Consider the following 26,044-nt stretch of genomic DNA (forward strand, 5'->3'; position numbering starts at 1 on the left):
TGCGATAAATACACACCAGCAGCAAAGAAGAATACACTTCGTTACTGCTGCTGTGTATGGTTGAGCTCTGTGCCACCAGGTGGCTGCACCGTGCAGACCATTCACATTTGCGCTTCTGCTCATCCCATTACGGCACAGTCAAGTGGCCAGACCCTGTTCCCTTGTGCTTGCGTTTACCCTAATACTGGACTCGCAAAACGCTATTGCGTTAGTAATCCTCTGGTGTAAATTGACGGACACAAACGCGCAAATCCTGGCGCCGATCGGATAGCGGCAGTTCGATGCGCAGCAGCCAGTTCGCTCGTATGCTGCCTTGCAGAGGGGCACGATGTCGCAGCTTGACATGTTACCAGTCGCTACATTTGCAGTCCACAAGGCAACAAAGTCGAATCATAGTGCTTGCGAAAAGACAGACCGACTCTGACCGCGGAGCTCTCGTAAAAATAGAGTACGTTGCAACACAAGGAGACGACACTTGCTGTGTGCCGAAGTGCTTAAGTGCACTGAAAGATTGTTCTTGTGCATTTTCTTTATGTTACTTTCTTTATAAAACAACAAATGAACTAACATTGTAACTATTACGAACATCATTTGTTTACCATAAAGTTGAAAAAATTATCGATCACGCGCCCTAGTCAGCCAATCGGATAGCGCGCCCCACTGATGTCATATGGGTGATTTTTGTCAAATGGGTAGGGGCGGCTCAAAATTCCGCCGAGCAGTGTGCGGCGATCGGCAACGATGTGCATTTTTTAAAACCTTATAATAAATTACACGCTTTACGCGGAGCACTTAGATGTGCTCAAAAGGACCTACACTAACGACTCAGTACGTTGGTAGAAAATCGTCAAGATCGTTTCAGGGTCCCTTTAAAAACCTTTAAGGCTGAGACATATAAATAATTGAGAAAAATTATTATTTACCGTCAATATGCAAAGCGTACCGAGAATAAGCATAATCAATGAAAAGAAAACATTTCGCATTAACTTTTTCAGCAATAGGAAGGAAACACTAGGCAGCAAATGAAGTAGGCTTCACCTCAAGCCTTAACTGCCTTCGCTTCGAATTTGTACCTATATGTGAACCATAGGTGAACATTTCACTTGCTTTACATCACTTGTGTGACACCACTTCAGCCGAAGATCTTGCATAGGTCAGTCTGCTCTGACTGCTTTCAAAAGAAAGCAAATTGTGTTCCAAACTTGTGTGTCACCCTGTGTTCGTGCACTAAACCAACAAACATCTAGGAACTCCAACACCGGAACTCTGCAAGAACAAAAAATGATTTTTTTTTCTTCTGGTGTGTTGAAAGTAAGCAACACTCCTCCATAAGGCTCCATTGAATAGCTTTCTAGAAGCATTCAGCTATTCACTTACATTGACAATTATTGTCAATGGTTCCTGAACAGTATTTTATATTCACGCTAGCCGTTTCTAGCTCATATGAATCTTGCGTGCACACACGTGTTTGTTCGGTTAATGTAAACACTGACAGTAACAATGTTTTCCAATGAGCACAACACACAATATTGCAGACAAATGTTGCAGTTGTTCCATAAAAGGCAATTCGTGTGTTTTAAGGTGAATGGAAAGAATCCCACTGCGATTTTCTAAAGACATGAAAGAGAAACAGCATTGCCATTATTCACCCAGTTCGTTCACCCTCCTTTTGAAAGAAAGCTGGGGCAAGCGGGCTTGAGCTAGTGCCTATATTCGCAGCCACACATTTCTCTCTGTCAACACCTTGCCACATAAAAGCTGCCTCTTTCAAACTAGAATGGCACAACAGTTAAAAAAGTGGCAATGGCATCAGTTTAACTACAGGAGAGCTGCTGCAACAATGAACTCCGTACATCTGTGCCGTACATTTCCACTGTACGTTTAATTGCCAAGACTCGACAAGTCTGCAAAATGTGCACTGCCAGGCAATAGTAGCGTACCAAGTAAAATAAAGTGTATGTCTATTCACTGCAGACACTGCCATTGTAACCCTGAATTTGAAAACTGCATCGTAATTTCCAAACACTGAGAACAGCTTACATGTGAAATCGTAGAGGCTGACAAGATACAGCGGCTGGGCGACCTTTGCATCAGCATGCCGTCTATTGCCCTCAGAAAAAACAAAATCAACTATCTGGCTGTGATGCAATAGGGGCTCATGTGTGACAATGCAAAAGTAGTTTTTTCATTACTTTTGCTCATGTATATAGTTCTGGCGATTTCGGAAATAAAGATCAGTTGAAATCAGCATCTGTGTTGTGTTCTTCCTTCAGCCATCTTTTGCGCTGTGCAAACCTGTTGATATTGAATCACCAACTCGCCCAAGCTTCCACCTTATCAAGTATGAAGCATAGGAGAAGGTTTTCCACCGCACATCTGAGGGAGTTTTCATTGCTTTACAAGCGGTGCCATTTACACACCTCTGATGATGACAGAGTACATGAACTACATGAAAATAAATCAATGAAATTATTTTTATTATTTTCTAGAAGTACAGTACAGCTGACTATTATAAGAGCTGACACCATTAAGCCAACTTGTCCAATAAGCTGTACACTTAAAGGGACAATAAAGGCAAATATGAAGTCAAGCTAAAGTGATATATTAGTGCGCGAGAATCTCTAAGGCATCAATATTATTGCGAACAGAGCCTTAATAATAGAGAAATTGAGGTAAATGCAGGACATGGTTAAGCCTCCCCGCCCAAGACATTGAAGCACTCCTCAGTTAAATTTTGTCACTAGTACTCAACCATTCCTTGCAAAAAATATGCCTGTATTGTATTATAGGATGAAATAAAATGCTACTTGTCCAGTTCTATTTCATTAAAAAAAAAAAGAACTCATTGAAATTACCCCTCACAACGATGCGGGCAATAGAACGTTTCATTTTTGGTTGACTCCGCGCCGTCCACACTTTCGCGTTTCACTAGTTTCGTTATCGCACAGTGCTGTGCTGGTTTTGCTAACTTGCGAAACTTGCAATAACTGCAAGTAGCAGAGAACTAAACTTCCATATGATGTCACGGGATGCCTGAATGGTCTATGCCACTTGACCAAAAAGCAGCTGCAGCAGCAAATCCACTGCTCTGTCTTGGCTCGGTAGCGTTGTCTGTCGGGCAGGGTTTCACTCACCGACGGCAGGAAAGGATGGTGATGTATGCAACGTCACCACTGCCCTGACTGGGTGGCTGGAGATGTGAATTTCGAAAAAGGCATTCAGACCCTTCAGATGCAATTTTCTCGTAAACTAAGTCTTTTCTTGGCGCGAAACAAGCGTTGCGAGGTTTCTGGAATGGTAGTTAAACAGTTCAGCTAGACTTAGTATTTGCCTTTAGTGTTCCTTTAAGGGGCATGTTTTAGTTTTTCATAGATTCAGCCTACTTCTGTTGAGCTGAACTTAAGCTTAACTTGAGCTGAACTTGGAATGATTTCCAATGCCCCAAGTATTGCACCTTACAGAGAAACTATTGCAACGATAATGACATAAGTTGTAGCAAGTAGTATTATCACCATCAACCTATTTTTATGAATACTGCAGGACGAAGGACACCCCCAGCAATCTACAATAACCACTGTCGTGTGCCAGCTGATACCATGTTACGCCTGCAAACTTCGTAATGCATGCAGTACACTGCAGGACAAATTATAAAGCCCAATATATACTTTTCCATGCATAAATCAAGTCATCAGCGCAACAATGCTAGTAACTGTACAAACCTTTAGTTTATCAAATGCCAGCCCCATTGCAACACAATCCTCAGAAATGCTAAGGCTAGAAACTAACTTAGGCAGTCCAGTGTTCATAATAATGAGCCATATAGCAAACAAGAATGTTAAGCGAGTGGCTCTGGTGAAAAAGGTGGCTACACAAATCACACACTTCACAATGGGTGGGCATGTCAATGGTGTTACACAAGGCTCAACAATGGAAATATTTTGAGGTCATGATGCAAGCTACTCTTCTACTGCAACCATACTGACATTTTCGGACAGTTGCATCCTGTTTTGGCAATGTCCACCAAAAAGGAAACATTTTTGCAGCATTCTGTGGTATGAGCCAGTCAAGTCCAGTCACAGCCATGCACACATTATAATGTAAAGGGTTGGCTGAGTAGCAGTAGTAGCAAGCCACTATTGCTTAGGCAAGCCAGTTGGAGGAAATTTCTCAGCAGCAATCATTGGACCATTCAAACAGTACATTTACTTGACTACGATAAGTTAGTCTAACCTGCGGGGGTTCAAAGTTTGGACGCCACCAGTTGCCAACAGTGTCTTCTATGACCCAATCCTGCTTTACACCATCTTGCCGGCCCAGGATCTGCACAATAACCCAAGTATTATGCTGTCAACCAAATCTTTTGATACACACGACTTTGACATGCAATAACAAGGCATGCATTGAATGTCTTATGCTACAGCTAATAACAGATAGTAACATCCCAGGCATAACGCCGAGTCAGCAGCCACTTGTGTCAGACTTCTGCAGACGCAGCATTTAAGCGCACACAAAGCTGTGAATGCGTGCTTCTGCAAAGGGCCAAGGTTGGTTCAGATTGCAGGAGCATGAATTTGCAGCGACTGTGAACGAAACAATTTTTCAACAAGAGTGCAAGCTGGGCCAGTTGGTACATACATGTATGAAGAAATAGCGCTTTTGAAAGGGGAAAAGATGACAGACACGAGCGCCAACTATCGACCATGTTTATTCGTATAGTGAAAGGCTACTTTTATGCGGTCCTCACCGAGAACATGACATGTTTACCAATTCACAATCAAGATACCACAACTCTTTCCTGAGCTAAGATACGGAGGGTTCATTGAGGCAGGTATTGCCAAACTTGTTGATAAAATAAAAATATCTGACGTCTTTTCTTCCCGTTTTCTTTTCAAGATGATCCATCTGCATTCACAAACATGCACATGGATAGAAAAGTGGCTACAAGGCACACCAGAGAATTTGCATGTTCTCGTAATCTGTCACACAAGGGCCTGCATGACCAATACAGAAGCAGTCACATAAAGGCATTTTGCAAACAATTTCCTTGGCACATGTCATGTAGGAATGGGCATGCTTTTCTTGTCACAGGGTTTTGTTCTTTTGTTGCCTTGGTTGAGCTTCCTGCAAAGAGTGGATAATTTATTGGGAACACTGAACAGGAGCCTCGCACCTGCCTTCTGTTAGACCTATAAACATTATGGTTGCTGGTCAGTGTTCATGTCTGCAGTTTTTTTCTAGCCCTGTTCAAAAGCGTTGTTCCCTCACCTCAATTTTTGAACCATGTCATTTCAGGAATGAATGCACCACAATATGCTGCTCTACACAATGACAGTGGAAAATACCAAAATATCAATTTTAATCTCATTATACCAAGCGGCTGCTATGTAAAATACTTGCTATGTAATTAATCCACCAAGCAGTGAATACACACACACAATGCACCTTCGAATTGCACTATGACAAGAATTATGATGTACAGGCAAGTAATATTGTTATAGAATATATTTTGTTAAGACATCAGGAGGGGAAAAAAAAGTGTATGTGGGGGTGGGGGGAGGGGGTAATGCGTATGGGGCGAGAATTCTTTTTAAAATTTGCATGTCTTATTTTGGCTGCTTTGACAGCACTGCTACAATGTTACTAAATTCTACAAGCAACAGCATCCTTGAAGTTCCAAGTCAGAAAAATGACTTCAGCCCAAAACAAAACTTGACAAATGTACAACAGGATGGCAAGTCACTACCACTAGGTCCCTATTGATTTTACCTCTAGGTGATGATTTAATCATTACCTAGGGGCGAATCATCAGTAGGGGCATAGTTGCAATTGCTTTCCATCCTGTTGTATTACCCTTAGGTGATGACTTCGCTTATAAGTCCATAATCCTTTAACTCAGCATCACTGCACAATAAAAATCACTATTAACACACCAATTCATCCTAAATGTTGAAACAGGTAACACCATGGCACTTTCTGGCACCTTACAGTGTTGGCAAATGGCTCTCATGCAGAGGTGCACTAGCACCATTGCATAGTAGGGCACCACAGATGCCAAGATGCAATTATTCTTCATGACAAGAATAAGAAGTGCACAAGGTGTCACTGGTGCAGTTTGCCCTTGACACTATGACTGCAGCAAACATCTATCGTGTAGTGTTTGCACAACCGCAATGTTGTTCGAGACATAGCTGCTGTGCTGAGTACCAGCACAGCAGTTGCATATTGTTGCCGTATGTCCGAGTGCCAACAAATAGACAAAAAGTTCCAAACGTTGCCGACGAACGCACAGCTCTGCTGATGATAGCACAAATGTATAAAAGCAGCTTGCCAAGTATTAAGCGCAATTTATTAACGTAACTGGATCAAATGTATTTCTTTCGTTTCTTTTTTTAAAGAAGGAGAAATACTTTGATTCACACTGGGAACAAATTGATGGACTGGTTTCATCACCTAGTTAAGATGTGTAACATATTACTTCATGTGGGCTAATTAATGAACAGGGATACATTTCTTTCCCTGTAAGAAAAAATTGCACATTTTGTTTTTTTTAATAGAATGTTCACAGAAGCTACGACAGGACACTCAATATTCCAGTAACTGGCATGAAAAAAATTGAGGCCAGAAAAACAAACAAATGGTTTCTTTTGGAATGTTAGCTGTCAAATAGCCAAGGCAAGGAGTAATCTTGTAGTTATTACATTTCCTGAATACCCACCTCAGTCATGAGTCGTTTTAGCCCCTCCACTTCATCTTCTCCCATGTTGAGTTCCCCGCCAGGTCTACAACAGTATAAAGGGATAGTGAGTGCAGATGCAACATGGGTGCATGTCCTGAACAAAAATATGCCAACAATGGAAACTTCTTCACTGCCACGAATGAGCACGAATATCAAGAATCATAGATGCATCCTATATCTCATACCTCCTAACTTCTCTTAAATATTAGGGCAAAGAATAAACAAATGCTTGGCATCCCAAAGCAACACTGGAATTATGGGCCTTAGTGGAGAGCGCCGGATTAATTCAGACCAACCGAGGTTCTGCAACGTGCATCTAAACCCAAGCACACAAGTATTTTTGCATCTCCCAATGGAATGGCAGCTGCTATCGAGGTGACTCGAACTCACGCTCAGTAGCAAAACACCATTACCACTGAGCCACTCTGGCGTATCAGTTTCATGGACAATAACGAAAATCTAGTAAATCCATACAGAAAAGCATGCACATCTATGGCGCTAGTTGGTTAGTGTGTGATGGTTTTATTTACATTAATGAATAAACAGCCTGGATCGCCAAACTCGCCCAAGTTAGCACCTTTCTCAGGCTTGCCAATTAACCTCATGAAGTTCAAGTGGCAGACTCTCATGAGCAAAGTCAGCTGGGGTAGCTACCCTCCCCAAAGCAGAACCCCTCTCGCAATGCCTCAACCATAACCTCCAAGGGACATTCCGCCTGTGCCATTACCCCCCCAAGTATACAGAATATTAATAGCATAGTGATAAGTTGCTCCTTAGCTTGATCAGCCTAGTTTCAGCAGCACCTTGGAAGCTGCAACTATGCCACCCACAATGAGCGCAGCTGCTCCACAGGATGATGCACAGAGCTGTAGCTTAGACAGATTGTTAGTTAACATGCTGTGCGACACTTCAAGCTTTTGAAAGACATTTGTCATACACTGGCAGCATTTCAAGCAGTCAGCTTTTCGATAAATAAGGGATGCTGAAAAAGGTTGTTCGGTGTCTCATTCTTTCAATGCATTGGGAGACAACAGCACCTTGTGAGGCTCGCAAAAACGCCACAATGCCAGGAATATTGGCAAATTCATCAGAACGGTGCAGGTGCCACTCACAATGAAAGGCCAGACAAACGACGGTGTTTGAACTTGCCTGCATAGGACGTTAAGCAGTTGGACTTGTATCTTGCTCTTATCACCGACTAAGTGCTATAGAACAGATATTTCTTGTGTTTTAAGAAGGGAAAAAAAAGTTCTTTAATGCGCCGCAAGTACGAGCCGAGTTGGTTCGCACAAACTCAGCAAGAGCACAACCTGTGTGGACACTACTTACAATTTGAAAAATGTGGTTCCCAGTTGTAATAGCAATACGTGAGGGAGACCATGCTCGTGGACCAGCAGGACACCCTCGACGGACCGCCGCATGCCAATCTTCTCAAACTCTTCCCGCATGCGCTGGAACCGCGCCGGCACAGAACTGTCTCGTTCATATAGCGCCTCTTTCGTGCCGAACGTATAGTTCGTGAGAGGATACCTTAAAGAAGGAAAACATGGCGTTTACACATGAGCATGAGACCTTAAACATGCACCAAGGACACTATGCGATTAGAGAAATGTATCGTGTCGTTTACTCCCGTGGCACCTATTGTCCCGGCGCCCACAGTAACATGCCAGTATTAGGATGATAATAAACTACTCACAGGTTGACAGTTCGGTTCAGTGTGAAGTTTAGTAGGTTAGACGGATTGGATCCCAAGTACTTTCCTGTGTATTGACTCTGTGGCGCGCTTTTGGGCCAGCCGGCTGAACCTGAGCGGCTTATATGCGTCGCCATTTTGAAGCTGTTCACAGACTCACGCACGCGCCTGGCTCCTGGCGGATGCAAACTTGTGTGCCAACAACTTCTGGGCGCCAGACGGCGGTACAAGCTGTTCAAAACCGAAACCGTCATGTTGCCACGTGAAAGCGTTTATTTAATAACCGAGGTTTTAAATTTTTACAGGATCACTTGAAGACAAGCTAAACATTATAAGATGCCGTAGAATTTGTTTGTTTTTAGTGCATTAAAAATGTCGAGTCTAATGGGTGGTTAAATACAAAAATAAACTGCGCTCAACCAATAGTTATAAAAGACAAATTATTGCTCTATACATTATAATAATAATATTGAATAAAGCTTTACTTATACGACGACATCACTACATAGCAACACTAACTGAAATAAAAAAAAAACGATATTATTGAATACCTTGCAAACTTGTTAAGAGATGGCGCGACCATCGGTAAACAAAAGACGCACGGGGCGATATGGCGGTTCCGGCGATAAATCCCCGCCGGCGATGTGTCTCAAGTTCAGGCGGCTTTTCATGGTTAATAAGTTACGGGCAGCTCTAGTGGAAGAGCGGCAGGGGAAGAAAATCAATACGCGTTCTGTGCATACTTCACAGCCGCCGCAGGCAGCTGGCAGCTAGATATTCCAGAACAGCTTTTACGAAATATTTCAGGCAGAGAGTTCAAATCTTATGAATGCGAAGATTTTCGAAATATGCTCCCGCGCTGCATAGAGCAGCATTGTCTTGAGATTAAAAAGAAAAAAAAGGTTTTTTTATTCCTTCGAATTACTGGCCAAGCTTTCTAAATGGTGCACCTGTTGGCGCTACCTGTGAACGTGGTTCGGCGCGCCTCCAGTCATCATATGCGTAACCATTTAGGTATCGATATGGTAGCCTGGAAGAACATGTCATTAATCACACTTCTATTCTACGGATCATTGACTTTTTTTTCCCTTTTTTTTTCTTTTTCCCCACTGCACATGGAACTCGCTACTTTGTTGACGTTTTCGTATATCTGATTCGTTTCGCTTATGGTATCCTAATATAGCAATCAATCTCGATAGCGCACTGACAATCAAAGAAATTCTCGCAATTGCTTCTTTTTTTCCGGATTGGCGTAATTTTGTATTCAATTATCCATTTTTCGCATCGCGTGACGTGTGTGGAAATCGAGAAGCGGGCAAGTGAGAAAGCGGAAGATGCTGTGACATTTGACGATACATTTTTGACACGCTTAAAACGGTTGCGCCTTTTGAGGTGTATATTTGTCCTACACCAATAATCGTCATTTGCCTCACTTGCGTTTCCTTTTTTCAAAACGTGGCAGCGCTCGCTATACTTTCCTGTCGAGAATGCTATGTCACGCTGATAACGCGCATGCCATTCGTGACTAGGGAGTACCGGGCTCGCAGCGTTAAAGAAAGCAAATGTGGGCAAGACAGATGACGATTATCGTTGTGGAGCAAGATAAGCCCCAAAGGCTGAAATTTTTTAAAGAGTGTTTATGGGTATACGCACTCCTAAAATGATTGCACCCTTTGGGGTGTATAATTGTCCCACAACGATAACTGTCATCTGCCTTGCTTGCGTTTCCTTTCTTAAAGACTTGGCGCTCGCTACTTTCCTGTCGAGAATGCTGTGTCACACTGATAACGCGCAAGCTGTTCGTGACTTGGAAGTACCGGGCTCGCAGCGTTGAAGAAAGAAAATATGGGCAAGACAGATCATTATTGTTGTAGGACAAGATAAGCCCCAAAGGATGCAACTGTTTTAAGAGTGTACCTGGTGTATCTTTCACTGACGCACTCTGATTGGCGCTAGCAGACGCTGCCGCGCAAGCGGTAGCAGACGACGCAGCTAGCGCGCGGTATTCGTCCGCTCAACCACCACCAGATGACACCGCCGTCAAAATGGCGCCGCAGGCATTTTTCGGTACTGTATGAGTCGGTGGTCGATGCGGCAGGTTGGCTCGCGCTACTCCGTCAGTCGTTTCCTTGTGAGTTCGGCCCAGTCCGCCGTCAAAGTTGTCGCAAGAGTTGCGCCCAGTGTTTTGCGAGGACGGTGCGGCGTCGGAAGTGCGTGACAGTGTTTCTGCAAGCATTTGAAAACTGTGTCCGTCAAGTACAGTCTCCGTTGCTAACCCTAACAAAAAGAAACAAACGGCAGCGGCTCTTAGGTAAGTCATGGATGAAGAGGGGGAGGGGGGGGGGGGGTATCAGAAAAGAAAGTTTTTAACTTCAGCGAAAAGTTACATTCTGAGAGCAATATTTTGTTGAATGTCGCCTAGTGGGAACGCGATGCGGATGTGCTCTCGTAGCGTAGTTTTGTTCGAAGCAAAACGTTTCGCAAGTGTGTGAGCAGCGCCTGAAGAAAGTTCTGTGGTGGCAGTTGGGGAAGTACGTGCCGCTTGGCCACAGGTGGTCGTACTACAGGTATTGAGTTGGCTTCGTCCAAGTCGCCTTCGCTCTTGGAACGGGACATGGTTGTTACCAGTTTTGTTGACTGCTATTCAGGAAACATCACTACGTGGTTACGACAACGGCAGTGTTTTTCGATGAGATGTTCTAGCCTCCACTGAACCAAGGTGATGTGTAATAATCTCGCGTGAGCAAACACCGGGTAGACCGCCGTTGTATCTGCTCGTACGCCTTTCTTTTCCTGTGAATAATTCCGGGGACAAGTAACGTGGCGTGGGTTCGACCATGTTTCATTTAGCGTGGCGGCCAAGTTGTCGGCATTAGTTCTCGGAGTTCTGTAGAACAAATAAAGAGAAGAATGAAATAAACGCTACTTCAAGGTAGGCGCCTTTTCTGCGCAAACCACCTGGCACTTAACCTCTGTTGTTTAAATCCCATGGACGCTTTTGTTCCACAGATATACAGGTTGTTGAGCTGGTGATATTCGCAAGGAGCTAGCGCGTTATCGCTTGGGTTGATTTTGATGCGTGACCATCGCTTTTGAGTGCTGCACGAAATCTGTTTCGCGGTGTTGGTAAAGCAAGCAAGCCGTTGTATTCACTGTAATATTGCACCAAAGTATGCCTGCCGTTTGTATAAAATGCGGGGAAATTTCGTTTACAAATGAGGCATTGATCGTTTTCGTTCGCACAGTAATGTTCGGATAACCTATGGTGTGGACGTTGTCTTTCCTGACTGCAAGTACCGCTTGCAACATTTGCCGACGTCACTACTTCAGTATTCCCCCCTAAATCGTTCAGGTCGCTGTGCTCGCGGCTGTGTAGCCGTGTAATCTGGCGGCATATAACATTTCATCTATGCCCTGTCTGTACCCCCCCTGTTTGTCACCCCTCCCCCCCCCCCCCACACACACGCACACCTTTATATGTGTGGTAAGCGCGCTGGTTTAGTACGATGGCTTTTTTAAGGCCTGAACGAGAAAAGCTTTTGAAGTACACTGACAAGAGTATGTTAGAATAATATATAAACGCAGCGTACGCGCGAATTGTCGCATTGTCTACATCTTTTCTAAATCATCGGTACAGAGTTACATGTCAATCAATATTTAGCTCCATGGTGTTAAAATAGGTTACGTTACCCATTATAACACCATGCTTAGCTCTGCGCCGTCGTGCACAACTGCGTGCGTATTTTAACGTCTGACCGGCTGCGTAGGCAACGCTTAAGAGACCGGGCAGAGGAGAATACTATAGGCCCGGAATAGTACAGGTATGGTAGTACAGGTTGCGCAACCAGATACGCGATTTCAGTAAAGCCGCCTTTCCATTATTTTTTTTTTTCATTTTCAATTTTGCTGTTTTGTCTCGTACCATTAATGATTGGTCGACGGGCTGTCGGCTGTGCGTCAACCACTCGCTGCTGTGAGCGTCCAGGGTGAATGGGCTTAAACAGGCTGTTGGCGCCGCTTCGCAGCAGGTCGTGCCTTGAATTGGTAAGGGCTTCACACAAGGCTGGCAACGTCTATTGTCCCGGCACTCGCGTTCTATTGGCGCTCGGAAGTCACGTGACAAACTGCCGGGAAAAAGAAGCCTGCAAGTGCCCAAGAGCCTGCAGATGTGCCCTATAACCTAACCAAACCTCTCGTGAGCCTGTAGGAGGCGAGTGCCGTGAGAAATTCGTTTCAGAAATTTTCCCGACTGCCGGCAGAATAGACGCTGCGCTTAAGGCTCGTACCGTCTGGCGAGAACCATTCCCGCGCATCAAGACTCTTGTGATCTCGAGATACCTATAGGGCCGGTGGCTGCGTACATCTTGAGCGTTTGGGACACCGTAGTTGTTAATGCCGGCAGTCTGCGCTGCTGTTCCGCGGCACTTATGACAGCTCGTCGATCTCGCGACTCCACACCATTAGTGGCCGTATGCGCATCTCAAGCACCGAACGCACAATCGGCACAACCTTGCGGCCTACTGCGCGCACGTGTAGCGTCGTCGGACGGCGCCCGAGGGCAACATCGCGCTGTGCCTGCTGGGCGACCGATTTGGACGTGTTGTGCCTTCTTTCTGGCAGCACGGCGGCGATAGATCTTGAGGCGCGTCAGACCCGGCTGACATGGAACACTGTCTTCGGCGTTGCGCGACTGCGTTACATCCGCGAGATGTCGACGGTGGTGTTCGTGGGAGCAGCCCGAGATGGTGACGCCTTTGAATTTGGCCTCAATGTGCGTTTTTCCATTGTCTGCACAACAGAGTAGCGCTGTTCGTGCTGGTGCAAGCATGTGTGCTTCAGTAAGCGCGCTCGGATTGTAGCTGTCAGCTCGCCCGTTCACGTGCGCCCCCCCCCTTCCCCCCGCATTCCTTGTAGCGTCGCGAGCTCTTTCTTCTTCAACACTTGTATTGTTATACGGTTAGTTGCGCGCATTGAGACGAAGTACGAGTCTTAATGGGCACTGGCTGCGAAAAGGACCCCTCCCTTAATCGCTGATGGCTTTGATTGTATGTGTTGTGCTCCTCCCACGTGTGATTAAGGTCGAGTGGGTTTTAGGGAAATGAACGGGATGTGCTTTCTTGGTTGCCCAACTGGTGCCACCAAACTTTTTTTTGCAATTGTCAGGTTTCCGTACGGTTTCCCACGGCATACTACCGTGTTATTTCATGCGTCGTCCGTCTGGCGTGTGCTTCTATACAGGACAAGGTTCCTCCTGACAGTGTGTCTTTCTGGAAGCTTGGTGTTGCGATCATTTTTGAATCCGGATAAGGAGCGAGCACGACCAGTATGTACATATGTTAAATTTTCTGAAGCACTGGGAGAATTCAGCAGTGCCTTCAGAGGAACGCCACTCAGTGTAATGCTTGTATGTGTATTGTTGCGGCTCGAGGAGGCGTTTGGGCCAGGAATCCACCCTGCACAGAGATGAGCACGTCTAGTGGTAGGAATGAAGGAAAAAGTGGTTATTTTACATTACTTACACTCGCTCCAGATACAAAAGCCCACTCGATGTAGGAGCGCATTGAACGACCGAGTTCACATCGGAACACGTCAGCACGCTCGCACTGCACCAAAAGTCTCTGCTTTTACAACCGTCGTCTTCCCTGAGACTGGACTAGGGAATCTGATGACTGTATCTCGGCCTATCACTATCGTCGAATCGGTCGCATGGCACCGCCGAACTCCACATCCGGTGTTGCACCGTGGCTGCCGCATATGGCGCGAGCGTGTAGCAGCCTGGGAATCCGAGGTTGACGCTGTTCCCGCGGTAGCCTTCGACATTGTGGTCAATTAGTTCAGCTTGTCAGGTGGAGCGAACCTCGCGGCAGTTGTCGCCTCGAAGTGAGCCCCTTTGGTTGCACGTCAGTCTATTTCGTGCCCCGCGTCGTCAGGGCGCGCGCTGATGAAAGGACTGCCTCGTGGAAAACGTCTAAGGATTGCTCATCGCCGTATTGAGACGTAACAGTATGTGAGCGCGCGATTTGATCTGTGCGGAACTGAAACACCGCCCGTAATGCGCGACGGCATACTTTCTTTTTTTTTTAGGCAACGCGATGATTGTGTTAAAGAACAGTGCATAACGGCGGGTGGGCTCCGTTGCCGATATTGTTGAGCCGGGCAGCTTGTGAGAAGCGGGCCACTTTGCGTGCGTTCGAGAGTTGGCACGTCACGCGCGCCCCCTTTCGCACGACGCTCTCGTCGGGCCACGAGGATCACCTTGAAAACGGCGCACCGAAAACCACGTACGGCTGTGCCCATGGCTATTCCGCGCGGTTTCTCGCCAGTAGTTTCGCTCGACTTTCTTGCGACTTAATCGCGGGGATTTCCTTCGCTGCCGTTAGCCATCAGTCCGGCGGGCGAGTATCGGAAACGGCGCGTAGCAGAGGGAGTCTGGGTCAAGAGAAAGCAACCGGGAGTGCCTCGCCCTGCGTGGCCGCGTTTTCCTTGTTCCGTTATGCAAGACGCCGTGCCTGATTAGGCCGGCGGCGCCGAACCCCCGAGGCTCTGTTGTCGGCGCACTGCCGCCGGTAATAAACGGGCGCCGACCAGTTTAGCGCCGGCATTGCCACCCGCAATGCAGCGCCGCCTTTTGTCCCGCGCTGCGTGTGCACGTAGCGCCTCATGCGGCGAGGCCGGAACCGCGTTTGGAGAACCCCTACAAGTTCATGCCAAATCGTGGACATGTGTGTGTGTGAGTGTGTCGGCCGCTGAACGAGAACGGCGTGGTTTTCCATTTCCTACGCACGAAGTCACGTATCGCCCATTTGGCCAAGTACTTGCTATTCAGGGGTGGGTTCCGTTCGTAAGATGTGCTTGTCTGTGGCCGGCACATTCGCTGACACCATTGGCCGGCCCGACTTCTTACATAGCCAAGGGGCCCGTCCATTAGTAATCAGATATTTTGAACGGAAAAGGTATGCGTATTTCACACCTGGGTAAAAATGAGCAGTAATGTCAAGAATTTTCCGTCAAGTATTTTTTTTTATCCCAGTTCATTTTATACATTTATGTGTTAGCAGTGAGTGAACGAAATTTTATTTCAAAATATTTATTCAGAAAAAAAAAAGATATTGTTTGCGTAACATGTTGTGGAGCGAAATCATTGCTTTGAGAAAAATAAAATAGTTCTCAAACCATGTAGATGACGTGAAAGAAAAAGTTTCGGGCATCCCTTTTGTCGCCGCTCCTAGAGTTTAAAAATATGAATATTGCACAACTAAGTATAAGAATACTAGGGTGCGATCTTGTACGCGTTCCAAAATAGAACGGAGGTGGTTCGTTCCAACGAGCCAAATACGATTCGTCAGTTTGAACCTTGCCGAACGCCATGACGTCAATTGTGACGTGATATCTGCTGTCGATCATTCCGTGTCGTCTGCTATCGGACGAACGGAACGGAACATACCGCCTATTTCGTGACGAAAAGAACGAACCGCCTCCGTTCTATTTTGGAACGCGTACAAGATCGCACCCCTAGTTACTAGTTACAAGAATAGAATCATTTATAGCAAAAGTGACTTCTGAAACCAATGTAATGTAGTTTCGGTTTCACACACACACACACAAACACACAGTGTGTTTCAGCGAACACTTCGAAATTTTTTTAAAGGTTGCCTGTGGCAGATAGCTCCATTATAGTTTATGATCCAGTGTACTCGAAGCGGCGGACACTTGCACAAAAAAATTGAAATGCGAAATCAAGTGATTAACGAGAATTCACTAATTAACGTTTTAACTCATTACATTACGGCCCATATTGCAATTTACGAATTCTAGCACTGGACTTCGCGAGGCGGATCCACTAGGAACGAATTCTCAGGACGACACCAGTTTCGAGATATAAATTCCTGACACGACGGCCGCATTTCTATGGAGGCGAAATGCGAAAACACCCGTGTACTTAGATTTAGGTGCACGTTAAAGAACCCCAGGTGGTATAAATTTCCGGAGTCCTCCACTACGGCGTGCCTCATAATCAGAAAGTGGTTTTGGCACGTAAAACCCCATAATTTGATTTAAATAGAAATTTCTGAACTTTGTGGAGAAATGCATTGGCGTTCCAGTTACTTGTGTGCTTCAGTGCATGAAACGACGTTTTGTTAATAAATTAACTGGAACGCCAGTGCATTTATCCGCAAAGTTAGGGAATTTATCTCGAAACTGGTGTCATCTTGAAAATTCGTTCCAAGTGGATCCGCCTTGCGAACTCCACGCCTAGAATTCGTAAATTGCAATGTGGGCCGTAACGTAATTAGTTAAAGCATAATTAGTGACTCTTTATTAATTAGTCGATTAGCGATGTCAATTTTTTGTGCAAGTGTTGTCCGCCGTTTCGAGTAGACCAGCTCCTGAATTGGAATTGTGATATCTGCCACAGGAAACTTTAAAACGTTTTTGAAAGTTTTCGCTGAAACACCCTGTATATCTGCTTCCTGCAAGAAAATTGGCATCTGAATGTGGCGTCACGTTTTAAACGACGTTGCAACTTTTCTCTAGTAGGATACAACTAAGAAAAACAGCAGTTGGCAACCAAGGCACACTGACCGCAGGGGGTTTGTGTTACTCCGCCAGCCAATCACAGAAGCAAATAAAATCGTCATGCGACCATTTGAATATGGCGTCGTACTTGATACCTCCGGAGCGTCTGCTGTTCACGAAGATCCTTTTCATCAGTGGAAGCGATGAGGTGTGCAACACACATGGACAAAATGTATGGAGTCTGAGCATTTCACACTTCAAAAGTCCGCGGTACAGTTAATTTCACTGCTGACTCCGTTTTACTCATGAAACTTCACTGCCAACTGAAGTGTTATACAGTTATAACTGTACAGTTACAGCTATAACTGTAACAAACTAGCCCTAAAGTACGTAAATTTAGCACAAAACAGCGCCCTTATAATCGCAGGATTTCGCACCGACCAAACTCAGACTTTGGATGTGAACCGTGACGCACCTTATGACAGTGTGTAAGACAGTTGGTATTGCAGAGATGGAGACTTCAATTTATGCACCTGAATGATTACAGCCGCACGAGCTTCTTGGGAGTACTCAACCTCGTTGAAAGCATCATGCGTAAAAGCGCTGTTTTCTTCGTCAGAGATGGCGACACGCTGACGCGTTTTTGCTGGATGACTGCACATGACAGGAAAATCAGTAGTTCTTCAAGCGTCCCGTTTGGATTAATACCGGGACCATAGCGCTTAGGTTACACGGGCAAGGAAGAACAAGGACGGGTGCCATCATGTCGTCCGTCCTTGTCCCCGTCACCTATGCTCCCAATAACTGTGCTAGATGCCCGTTTAATTTTTTTTTAGCCTGTCTCCAAATCTCACCAGGACTAGCAAATGGCGTGAGAGTAATTTTGAATGTTGTTACCTCGCAGTATTTCTGACTGGAATTCAGGATTTTTTTCTTCAGGAAAATAAATTCTGGCTATGAGGGGTTAAGACGTGAAATGAAGGTAGTGGACAGTGAAACAGGCACCCGGCCACAAAATATTACGGACCGTGAAATCTGAGAACAAAGCTGAATACTTCCCCAAGCTCATAACGCAGCCAGACATTTCGGGCCTCGACCAGAATATAACAACATTGTCGTATACAGTTTTACTGGCTACTGCTGCAGGCTGCTCGGGACTTGAACGTTTTCTGAGATCCCGCAGTCCGTAAACTTTGTGCCTGGGTGTTGTAAGAGTTGGGGTCGGGCATGAAAGAAGTGGTAGCTGGCCCATGTCGTCGTCCGACTCATCCACACTGAGGACGTTGTTGAAGGGAGGGACTTGTTCTAATCGAGAACGAGGAATATGAGATTTATTTGCAATATCTACATGAAGGGTAAAGAACGTTACAGTTCATCAGTCTAGCATGACTGAAAGAGAGCACACCAAGCAGCCGTAAACAGCTGCTTAAAAACACTCTGTCCTGCCTAGATCCCTAGGTGAGGGAAAACTGCCGTTCAACCTTCGACCAATGGGAGCGTCCAAAGTTACCGTAGTCGACCCGCCTTTGAGGGGGAGGGTTCACACACTTCCTTCCGCACTTGTTTCACTGAACACACCGAGGTGAGAAGGTTCCCGTAGACGGGTTGATACGCTTGACAAAGCAGGCGCCTCTTGATTTCAGAGTTGACCCCGCAGTTAGACGTCGCGTTTGTGCATTGACTGTGGCGATTTCTGGGGCTCGTGAGAAAGCACCGCTAAACACCCTTTTCTAGGAGTTCCCTTGCTTCAAGTAGACCGTGAAGGCGACAGCGAATCAACTAACAATACTCGGTCCGCCGAACGTTGCTAGACATGCTGGCGCCGTGGGGCTGTCGAGGAGGCGCATTGTTGTCTTTACAAAGCGAGTCGTCGCAGCGGGCCGGGAAAGTTTTGCAGATCGGTACTCCGGCAGGCCGATCGTAACAGTGTACATAACTGCCAACCTTCCCGAAATTTTCGTAACGTTTATGAATTCGAGCTCTTTCTACGATTTTACGAATGTTTTGTGAACTTTTTTGAAAGATGGGTTCAGTTCAAAGTTGCGGAAACATGGGGCTGCGCAAAAGAATGCATACAAGGAAAAAAGTTTGACACTATGTCGTCCTATTGTGGCAGCACTTCGAGCAAGTTTATTCGGAGAAGTTCCTTAAGCTGGGCGAAATCGGCAGCAACAAAGTCGTCGGGAGCGTCAGTGATATAAAAATTGTGTAATATTCAGTCAAAGTAAATCATCGTTATTAAAGTGCACGTGTATCCTATAAAAGGTTCAGAGCAAACGTGTCACGGCCACGGAAGAGTCATGAGCGGCCCTACAAATCTTACGCACGCTCACGCCTCAACTTAAAGGGAAAAATCACGTTCGCAGCATCATTGCTAATAATCGTCCTCAGTGTATCTCTGCGAACGGCAGTTACTATATAGCTTGTAAATGGAGGGTCGATCGTCTTCATTCGTCCGTCGCACTTCGATTCATGCGGGCGCGACGCAGCGTAAAATGACCAACCTATGCTGGAAGTTATATGTAGCTGTGATTAAACAACGATCATATATGATGGTTGCTAGAGTGCTCTTCTGAACCTTTATAAGTAGTGGTTAGAATGCTCATCGATGTCTTGTCAAGGCTCCTAACCACTACGCCACGGCCGCTTTGCGCTACGTATACTGTCGTGAGCAATACGAGCGGGAACAGAGGAGTGCGTGTCAGTCAGCCTCGAACCCTGCTGGCGATTCGTGGCGGCCGCCGTCGGAAACAAAGCGGAAAGGTGGACGCTGTTTTAATAACTGTTGGCGCTACCAGCATGCGTCTGTTTATACTAAGTGCAGAACATCGCCACCGCACATTGATAAAGCTGTTTGATATTGCGGTTACGGATGGCTTTGTGCACCGAAGCGTGGCCAATAGCAGCACTGTTTTGAAGCGTAAACATTCCAGAGCTGCTTCCCTGGGAAATCTGTTCGTCTGTAACGCTGGGCACTATGTACTCCATAAGGTATACATGATGTCCCATAGGGGTATATATGAATATACCTTACGCTAAACAAAGGAACAGGCGCTTAAAAGATGCGCTCCCAAAAAGAAAAAAGCATTACTGGAAAAAAAAATGGTCACTGCGCACGTAGCCGTCTTATCGGCTATCGGCGGCCGGTGAAATACCGTAAGCTGCCGTTTTCGACAAACGCAGGCGCGGTGGGAGTGCCAACAGTTAGCGGAAGAGCGCCCCCCTTTCCCCTCTGTTTTCGACAGCGCCATCCGCGTATCGCGCTAACTCGGTTTCGAGGCTATTTGCCACGCGTTCGCGTGTTCCCGCTCATATTGCTCACGATAGTACATATGCTTGTAATGAGTGCCAACGTGATCGACGAAGTTGTTGCCCTGCAGCGCGCTCTTCCTTCGCTCCACCTCTGTTTGCGTTGCGCTGTACGTGCTCTCTACGGTATTCGAGGGTTCATGAATCAAATGTGATAAAAAAAAAAAAAGCGCTGAAAGGCTAACTTGGCAATGGTCACCCGCTCGGAGGTTTCGCTATGTGCACGGCGCGCGGAAGGTCTCGGAGGCTATGCCAGACGTGTCTTGCACATCCTGTTTGCCAGTGGACGCTGCTACAGTGTGCGTCGAGAGTCACTGAACTCGAGGCGTCCTTTGATACGCGTCGGCTGTATGCATGCTCGCTGCACATTTAAATTGCGGGAGAGGCTCTTATAGTTCGCAGGGGTGCTTGGGGTGTCCTCAAGATCACGGGGGGTCCTCTAAAAGTATTGAGGAGTAGGGAGCTCATAAGTGCCGTTCGTAGTGATTGTGTTAGGGAAGCAAAGGGTAACGACCAGATGGCGGCAACGGTGCCCCGAAGTACACTATGGTATGTCGCATTTGTAGTTTAACTCTTCGCTGCGATGTTATATTTGTATTCAAAAAGGGCCGCGTAGCTTTTCCTTCATTTTTAAACATTTACATCATGGCGACAAAAGCTTTATCCGCTTTCCGTTTCAACAAGGGGGAAATCAAACTGCACAATCGCAGTCGTCGAAGCTGCAATGATTAAACACTGAATTTCCAGTCGCCTCCCTACCGAGAGAGGGAATTTGCTTTCACAGCTGCCCACACCTTGTTCACATGCAACGGACTCGCGCGCACTTGACGGTTGTTTTCGGAAACCCCCCGACGCCGTCCTGCCGGCTCACCGGAGCATCCGCCAGGTGTCGGCGTGGCACATACGTGAAGGTCGCGTAATCAGTCGGTGGCTTCGCGTATGCGATCTGAAGACCTGGTTCATGCGCTATCGTCAACAGGTATACCCTGCGGCAAGAAATCAAAGTTCCACTCGCTAACGACTCGCAAATGAATACTCGTAAGCGCAGTTTCAATACGGACGCATAGGACAAGCGATACGCGCAACTGATTGTGGCGAAGCGCTTGTCCTGTGCGTCGGTGTTTTCTCTAGTCCCTTCTTGAAACTGCGCTTACCAGTATTCATTTATTAACTTGAACCAACTATAGCCAGCAACGAATTTTGTGAACCTCGCAAAAAAGCTGATTGTTTCCCGTCTCTCTCTCTCTCTCTCTCTCGCAACCACCAGCGCTTCAAACAGCGTGGGCTCGATTGTTTATATAGTGTACAAGCTGTGTTCTTCGGGATAGCCTTCAGCTACATTTAAAATTGGTGCCCTAGAAAAATGGTTATTTTTCATAATTTATCTTAATGTTTTATAGCCCGAATTTTCTTGCCCGAAGAAAAACATTCGATTTGCAGTTACAAATACGTTTATGCGAGGTAAGAGCATCCAGAAATCTCGCACCAAATGCTACCCGGGGTGAGATTTGTAGACTCCTTTAAAGAAAACCGAAACGGGCAGCAGCACAAAACATTGCCTTTATATACGCGTGTTGTCGCACCGGACAAACTCGGACCTTGTAGGGCCCGTCTGGCACATTATGGCAGTCAGTAAAACAGCCGGTATCGCAGATATGGCGACTGCAATTAATGCATTTGAATGGATCCGGCCGCATGAGTGTCTTGGAGTGCTCGCCCTCGTTGGCAGCAGTATGCGCAAGACGTTGTTTTCCAAGTCAGAGGTGGTGACATGCTGGCGATTTTTTTGCTGGATGACCGCACATGGCGTAAAAATAATTTATCTCCCTTGATAAGCGTCCCGTTTGGATGTATAAACTCAGATTCCGTTATGTGGTTATTGTGTCAATTATCCGGGGCAGCTGACGGAAGCTGATGCTTTTTTTTTTCCACAAGGACGCTGCTGCACAGCACGGTGGCGGCCAGCGGGGCATACCTTAATGCCATCCAACCGCCGAGGATGGAGCGCTTTCGAAAGGATTGCGACGGGCACGTCGGGAGATCGATCGGGGCTTAGTCTTCACCCCGGTCGCCTTTCGGGCTGATTGGCGCCGCGCGCTCTTTCCCTCGGTCTTTTCAACCTAATTTGCGATCCGAGAGGGAAAAGGCAGAGTGACTTGACAGATGGCTACTAATGATGAGTTGGCCCTGCAGCGCGCCTTCCGATTCCCGTGGGACGGCGCGCGCCTGGCCTACGGCACCGTGCGTTGCCGTTTCCGCTTGTAGAGCGATGCACTCCCACCGAGCTGAGCACGGGGCCGCGGCAACAACGCTCGTGCGTTGGGTGCGCGCGAAAGAACCCCTGCAGCTGGTAGCCCTCTCTATACATGGCATCTCTCATAGCTCATCTTGCTGCTTTGGGACCCCATAGCCGCTAACGCAGCTTGCTGTCACCCGCGCCTGTGCATGCGGGCTGGTGAGACGCCGGTTCTCTCGCAGCGGTTGGCAGCTGGACGGGCGCGCCGAACACCTGCTCGCTGGCGTGAAACGGGGCCACCTCTCTCAGGAAGCGTGCTTTCCGCCCACGCGGAGCACGCGATGACCAGCGCGCTTGCTCGTGGGGTTTGTCGCGAAGAAACAGGGCTGCGCCAACGCGCGCCGTCTCCGCGGCGAGCTGCGTGTGGGGCATGGAGGGACCGCCTGACTTTGCGTTTCACCGTTGCACGTGTGCGTGCCGTTTTGCTGCTGGATAGCGCTTTTGATCGGTTCTCTCTGTCATCTGACCGCCTTCCTTCCGGTGCGGAAGTCTGAAACGAGCTCAAAATGGCCGGCGGCATTCTGCCTCGCCGCCGCATGTGTGTGGGTGACGAAAGGGCGTGTCGATCGGCCCTCGTGTCCATCGGCTGCGTGTGTGTGTTGCTGCTTTCACCCGGTAGTCTGCCGACGCGACCGAGCGCGTACCAGATGCATTGCGCGCAGCGTCAGACGCGTTGGCGCGCATCTCATCGGCCCAGCTTTCTGCGTGCGCGGGGCTTAGGCGTCGAGCGCGGCTGCCGGTAGCACGAACCAAGTGTGAGCGAGCGTTGTGGGCGTTTCTGGTGTCTTTCACGATGCGCGGAGGTGTTGTGAAGCCGCGTTGTAGGACACAAAAGGCGCTCGGCCCCAGGACGCCATTGCGCACGTCCGACGATGTGCGCGCGCGGTGCCCCATCAATCCGTCTGCGGTCGTCCCGGTGCGAAATTTGACCATCCCACCACGCTCTGGTGCGTCAGGCGCAAACGAGTTTCTGATACGCCGCTTTTTTTGCGCCCGCTACATCCGGCAGCTCGTCAGGAAAACTGAGTCGCGCGCTCGATCTGTCCGCGTTTGCGAGCGATGGCGTGAAGCGCGCGCCCGGGCGGACTCTCGGAACAGTGCAACTTCGCTCTCTGCGGCTACGCAGCAGCTCTTCCGAGAGGATTGCCGTTTGATGAAGAGCGCGCTCGTCTGGGGCGCAGTCCCTTACGCGGAAGCGATTTGCCGTATTTTGCAATGACCGATCTGATTTTCCCGCATTTCGTCCTTCATCATTAATTGCCGAGACAGTCTTTTGATCAAGAATAAAGAAAAAAATTGAGCAGCCATTCCACCTTGTGAAGGTGGCTGACCAGCGAAGCTGCTATGGTGGTATAAATTGTGCTAGTATAGAGCTTTGTTGGTATCTGACGGTACATATAATTATGTATAAGTAATTTATGCAAAATACGAAGAAATATCAGGCGCGCACTAGTAACGCACTAGGTCATGCATACACAGAGCTACCGCCGAATTGCTTTTACGACACCGCTCTAAACACGCAGGTGTTGACGACAAAATGTCGTTTAGGCGCAGGTGGCCGTTAAACCGAGCCTCGACGCGGGCGACGTTATGCGTTAACCGGGGCGCAGTGCGAACGAGTGCACGAAACGAAACATGGTTGTTTGTAATTTGCAATCGAGTATACTTCCTAGGTAATTAGCTGAATGAGACCTGGAAGGACTAGAGGATTATTCTAGCGGAAAAGCATGGGGCTGTCGGTTTCCCTCCCGTAGAATTAAGCCCATGTATCGACGGCAGACGGGAATTCCACAATATTTACAGCTTCACTGTGAACTACGCGATTATGAAGAATAAATGAAACTCGGATTAATGTTAGAGTCGTGTTCGCGGCAAATTGTCATGTAATTTGTTTAGGGATAGTTTCGACAAAACAAATCACAGCCGTTTTCTGTAACCATGCTCCCTCCGTAGATGCCCATGTATTGACAGCGGACGGGAATTGTGTAACGTTTAGAACTTCACTGTGAGCTAACTAATTATGACAAGTAAAAAAAAAAGTCGGCGTATTGATAGAGTCGTCTTAGCGGCCAATTTCAATAAATTTTTTCAGATACATTATATCTGAAATTGTCAGCTACAGAGCGTTCGCGAGAACGTTGGCTTTGCCGCAGGGCGTTTTCTGTTCGCCGCCACGATTTTTCCAGAGGTTAGCCATAGACAGCTTCGCTGTAATATGACAAAAAACAGAAAATGGGGTTGCTGCAAAGCACGACCCCGAGTGCTCACGTTCGTGTAACCTTGTTGTGCCTGCGTGATATTTGGATTGCACAGCCCAGAGTAGGAACAAAGATCTTGTTGACGTCAGTGCGCGTTAATGCCATTTGCAACTTTACGAGTTCTCTGAAACTTGCTCCCCTCTACGCAGATTTTCATTGATCGGTTGGCACGGCCGCCATTTGCTATGCAGGCACTGCACGCCGGCTCCTCTGATCTGAGCGTGCGCGTGTTTGATGGTCGATTTCACCTCGGCACTTGAACTCGGCGCACAGTAGCGATCGCTTTTTGCCTCCTTTTTGCCACGCTGAGGTCGTCCTTGCGTTTACAATGTTGCTTTGATTGTAACTTCGATAAATTTCTTTGCCAATAATCGGCAGGTGCTTCTTGCCATTTTGCACTCGTCGTTTTCGCTGCTAATAATTTATTCCGTGCTGCTCGTTGCCTGTAGTAGTGAAGTTGTTTTCACATCGTTAACAGCGTCCAGGTAAAACGGCGAGGTGCAGGAGTAGAGCGTTGTTACGAACTTGTACCGCTGCACCACGATTACGGCTTTGTGGTCCCGTAGCGCTCGTCACCCGTTTCGTGACAGAGCGTTGGTAGCGAAGACTCCGAGCCTGGCGTCGATGAGAATAACAAAAGGGACTTTATACATTATATACAGGTTATCATACAGGACATGAACGGGTCGGCACTGGGGCCGAGTGCTCACAACAAACGCGACTGTTCTCGCACGACGACGTCCGGCGAAAACGCGTGATACATCTCACCCCAGTCGGGAGCGACACTCTCTCCCGGTGGGTTGGCGGATCCTGTTTTTCAGGCAGCGCGTTGCTGCTTTTATAATCCCCGAGGAACCATTGTTACTCAAACGGCCCAATACAAAGTCAGCACACGACGGGCGTCCGAGGGGTCCAACCAGCGACCGCGCTGGCCACCCGGTTCAAAGTTCGCGCGCGCGGTGACCTCCAGGCAAAGGGAGGCGCGGCGCCGGGCTGTCTGGCACACGCTGACACGTCCAAACTTGCGGCTTGCCGAGGCTTCTCCGCTTCTCCCGCAGGACCGCTGCCTGACGGCTCAGCATCTTGACTTGTGAAGGGAGAATTAGGGCGCTCGCAGGATAGATTCTGCATCTTGCAGATTCGGAATCCGGGCTTGTGGTAATGGCACAACAGCATCCCCGCCCTCAGATAAGGCGCCGGGAAGACGAGCTGCCTCCACGTGGCTCGGATGCCAG

General features: G+C 47.4%; 2 protein-coding genes across 6 annotated transcripts in view; one reads left to right on the forward strand and one right to left on the reverse strand.

Moving 5' to 3' along the window:
- The window catches only part of Cpsf5 (cleavage and polyadenylation specificity factor subunit 5), an 87,952-nt gene that overhangs the window by 19,661 nt on the left and 42,247 nt on the right, over positions 1–26,044 (reverse strand). Inside the window, exons 1-5 of one of the 3 annotated variants that reach the window (XM_065425338.1) lie at positions 8,433–8,634; positions 8,066–8,266; positions 6,716–6,779; positions 4,231–4,320; positions 3,135–3,190 (exon numbers count right to left, since the gene is read on the reverse strand). In XM_065425338.1, the coding sequence (XP_065281410.1) occupies positions 3,135–3,190; positions 4,231–4,320; positions 6,716–6,779; positions 8,066–8,266; positions 8,433–8,566 (545 nt within the window). In that variant the 5' untranslated portion in view covers positions 8,567–8,634. Of the gene's footprint in view, positions 1–3,134; positions 3,191–4,230; positions 4,321–6,715; positions 6,780–8,065; positions 8,267–8,432; positions 8,635–26,044 lie in introns of those variants that run through there. The other 2 variants (XM_065425340.1, XM_065425339.1) reach the window with 2 other exon arrangements.
- MYPT-75D (Myosin phosphatase targeting subunit 75D) overlaps positions 10,419–26,044 on the forward strand; it is a 410,236-nt gene continuing 394,610 nt past the window's right edge. For all 3 annotated transcript variants that reach the window (XR_010562827.1, XR_010562826.1, XM_065425335.1), the window contains exon 1: positions 10,419–10,740. The gene's annotated coding sequence lies outside the window, so the exon portion shown is untranslated. The remainder of the gene's footprint in view (positions 10,741–26,044) is intronic.

Source organism: Dermacentor albipictus, chromosome 1 (genome assembly GCF_038994185.2).
Source record: "Dermacentor albipictus isolate Rhodes 1998 colony chromosome 1, USDA_Dalb.pri_finalv2, whole genome shotgun sequence".
Classification (NCBI taxonomy): Eukaryota; Metazoa; Arthropoda; class Arachnida; order Ixodida; family Ixodidae; genus Dermacentor; species Dermacentor albipictus.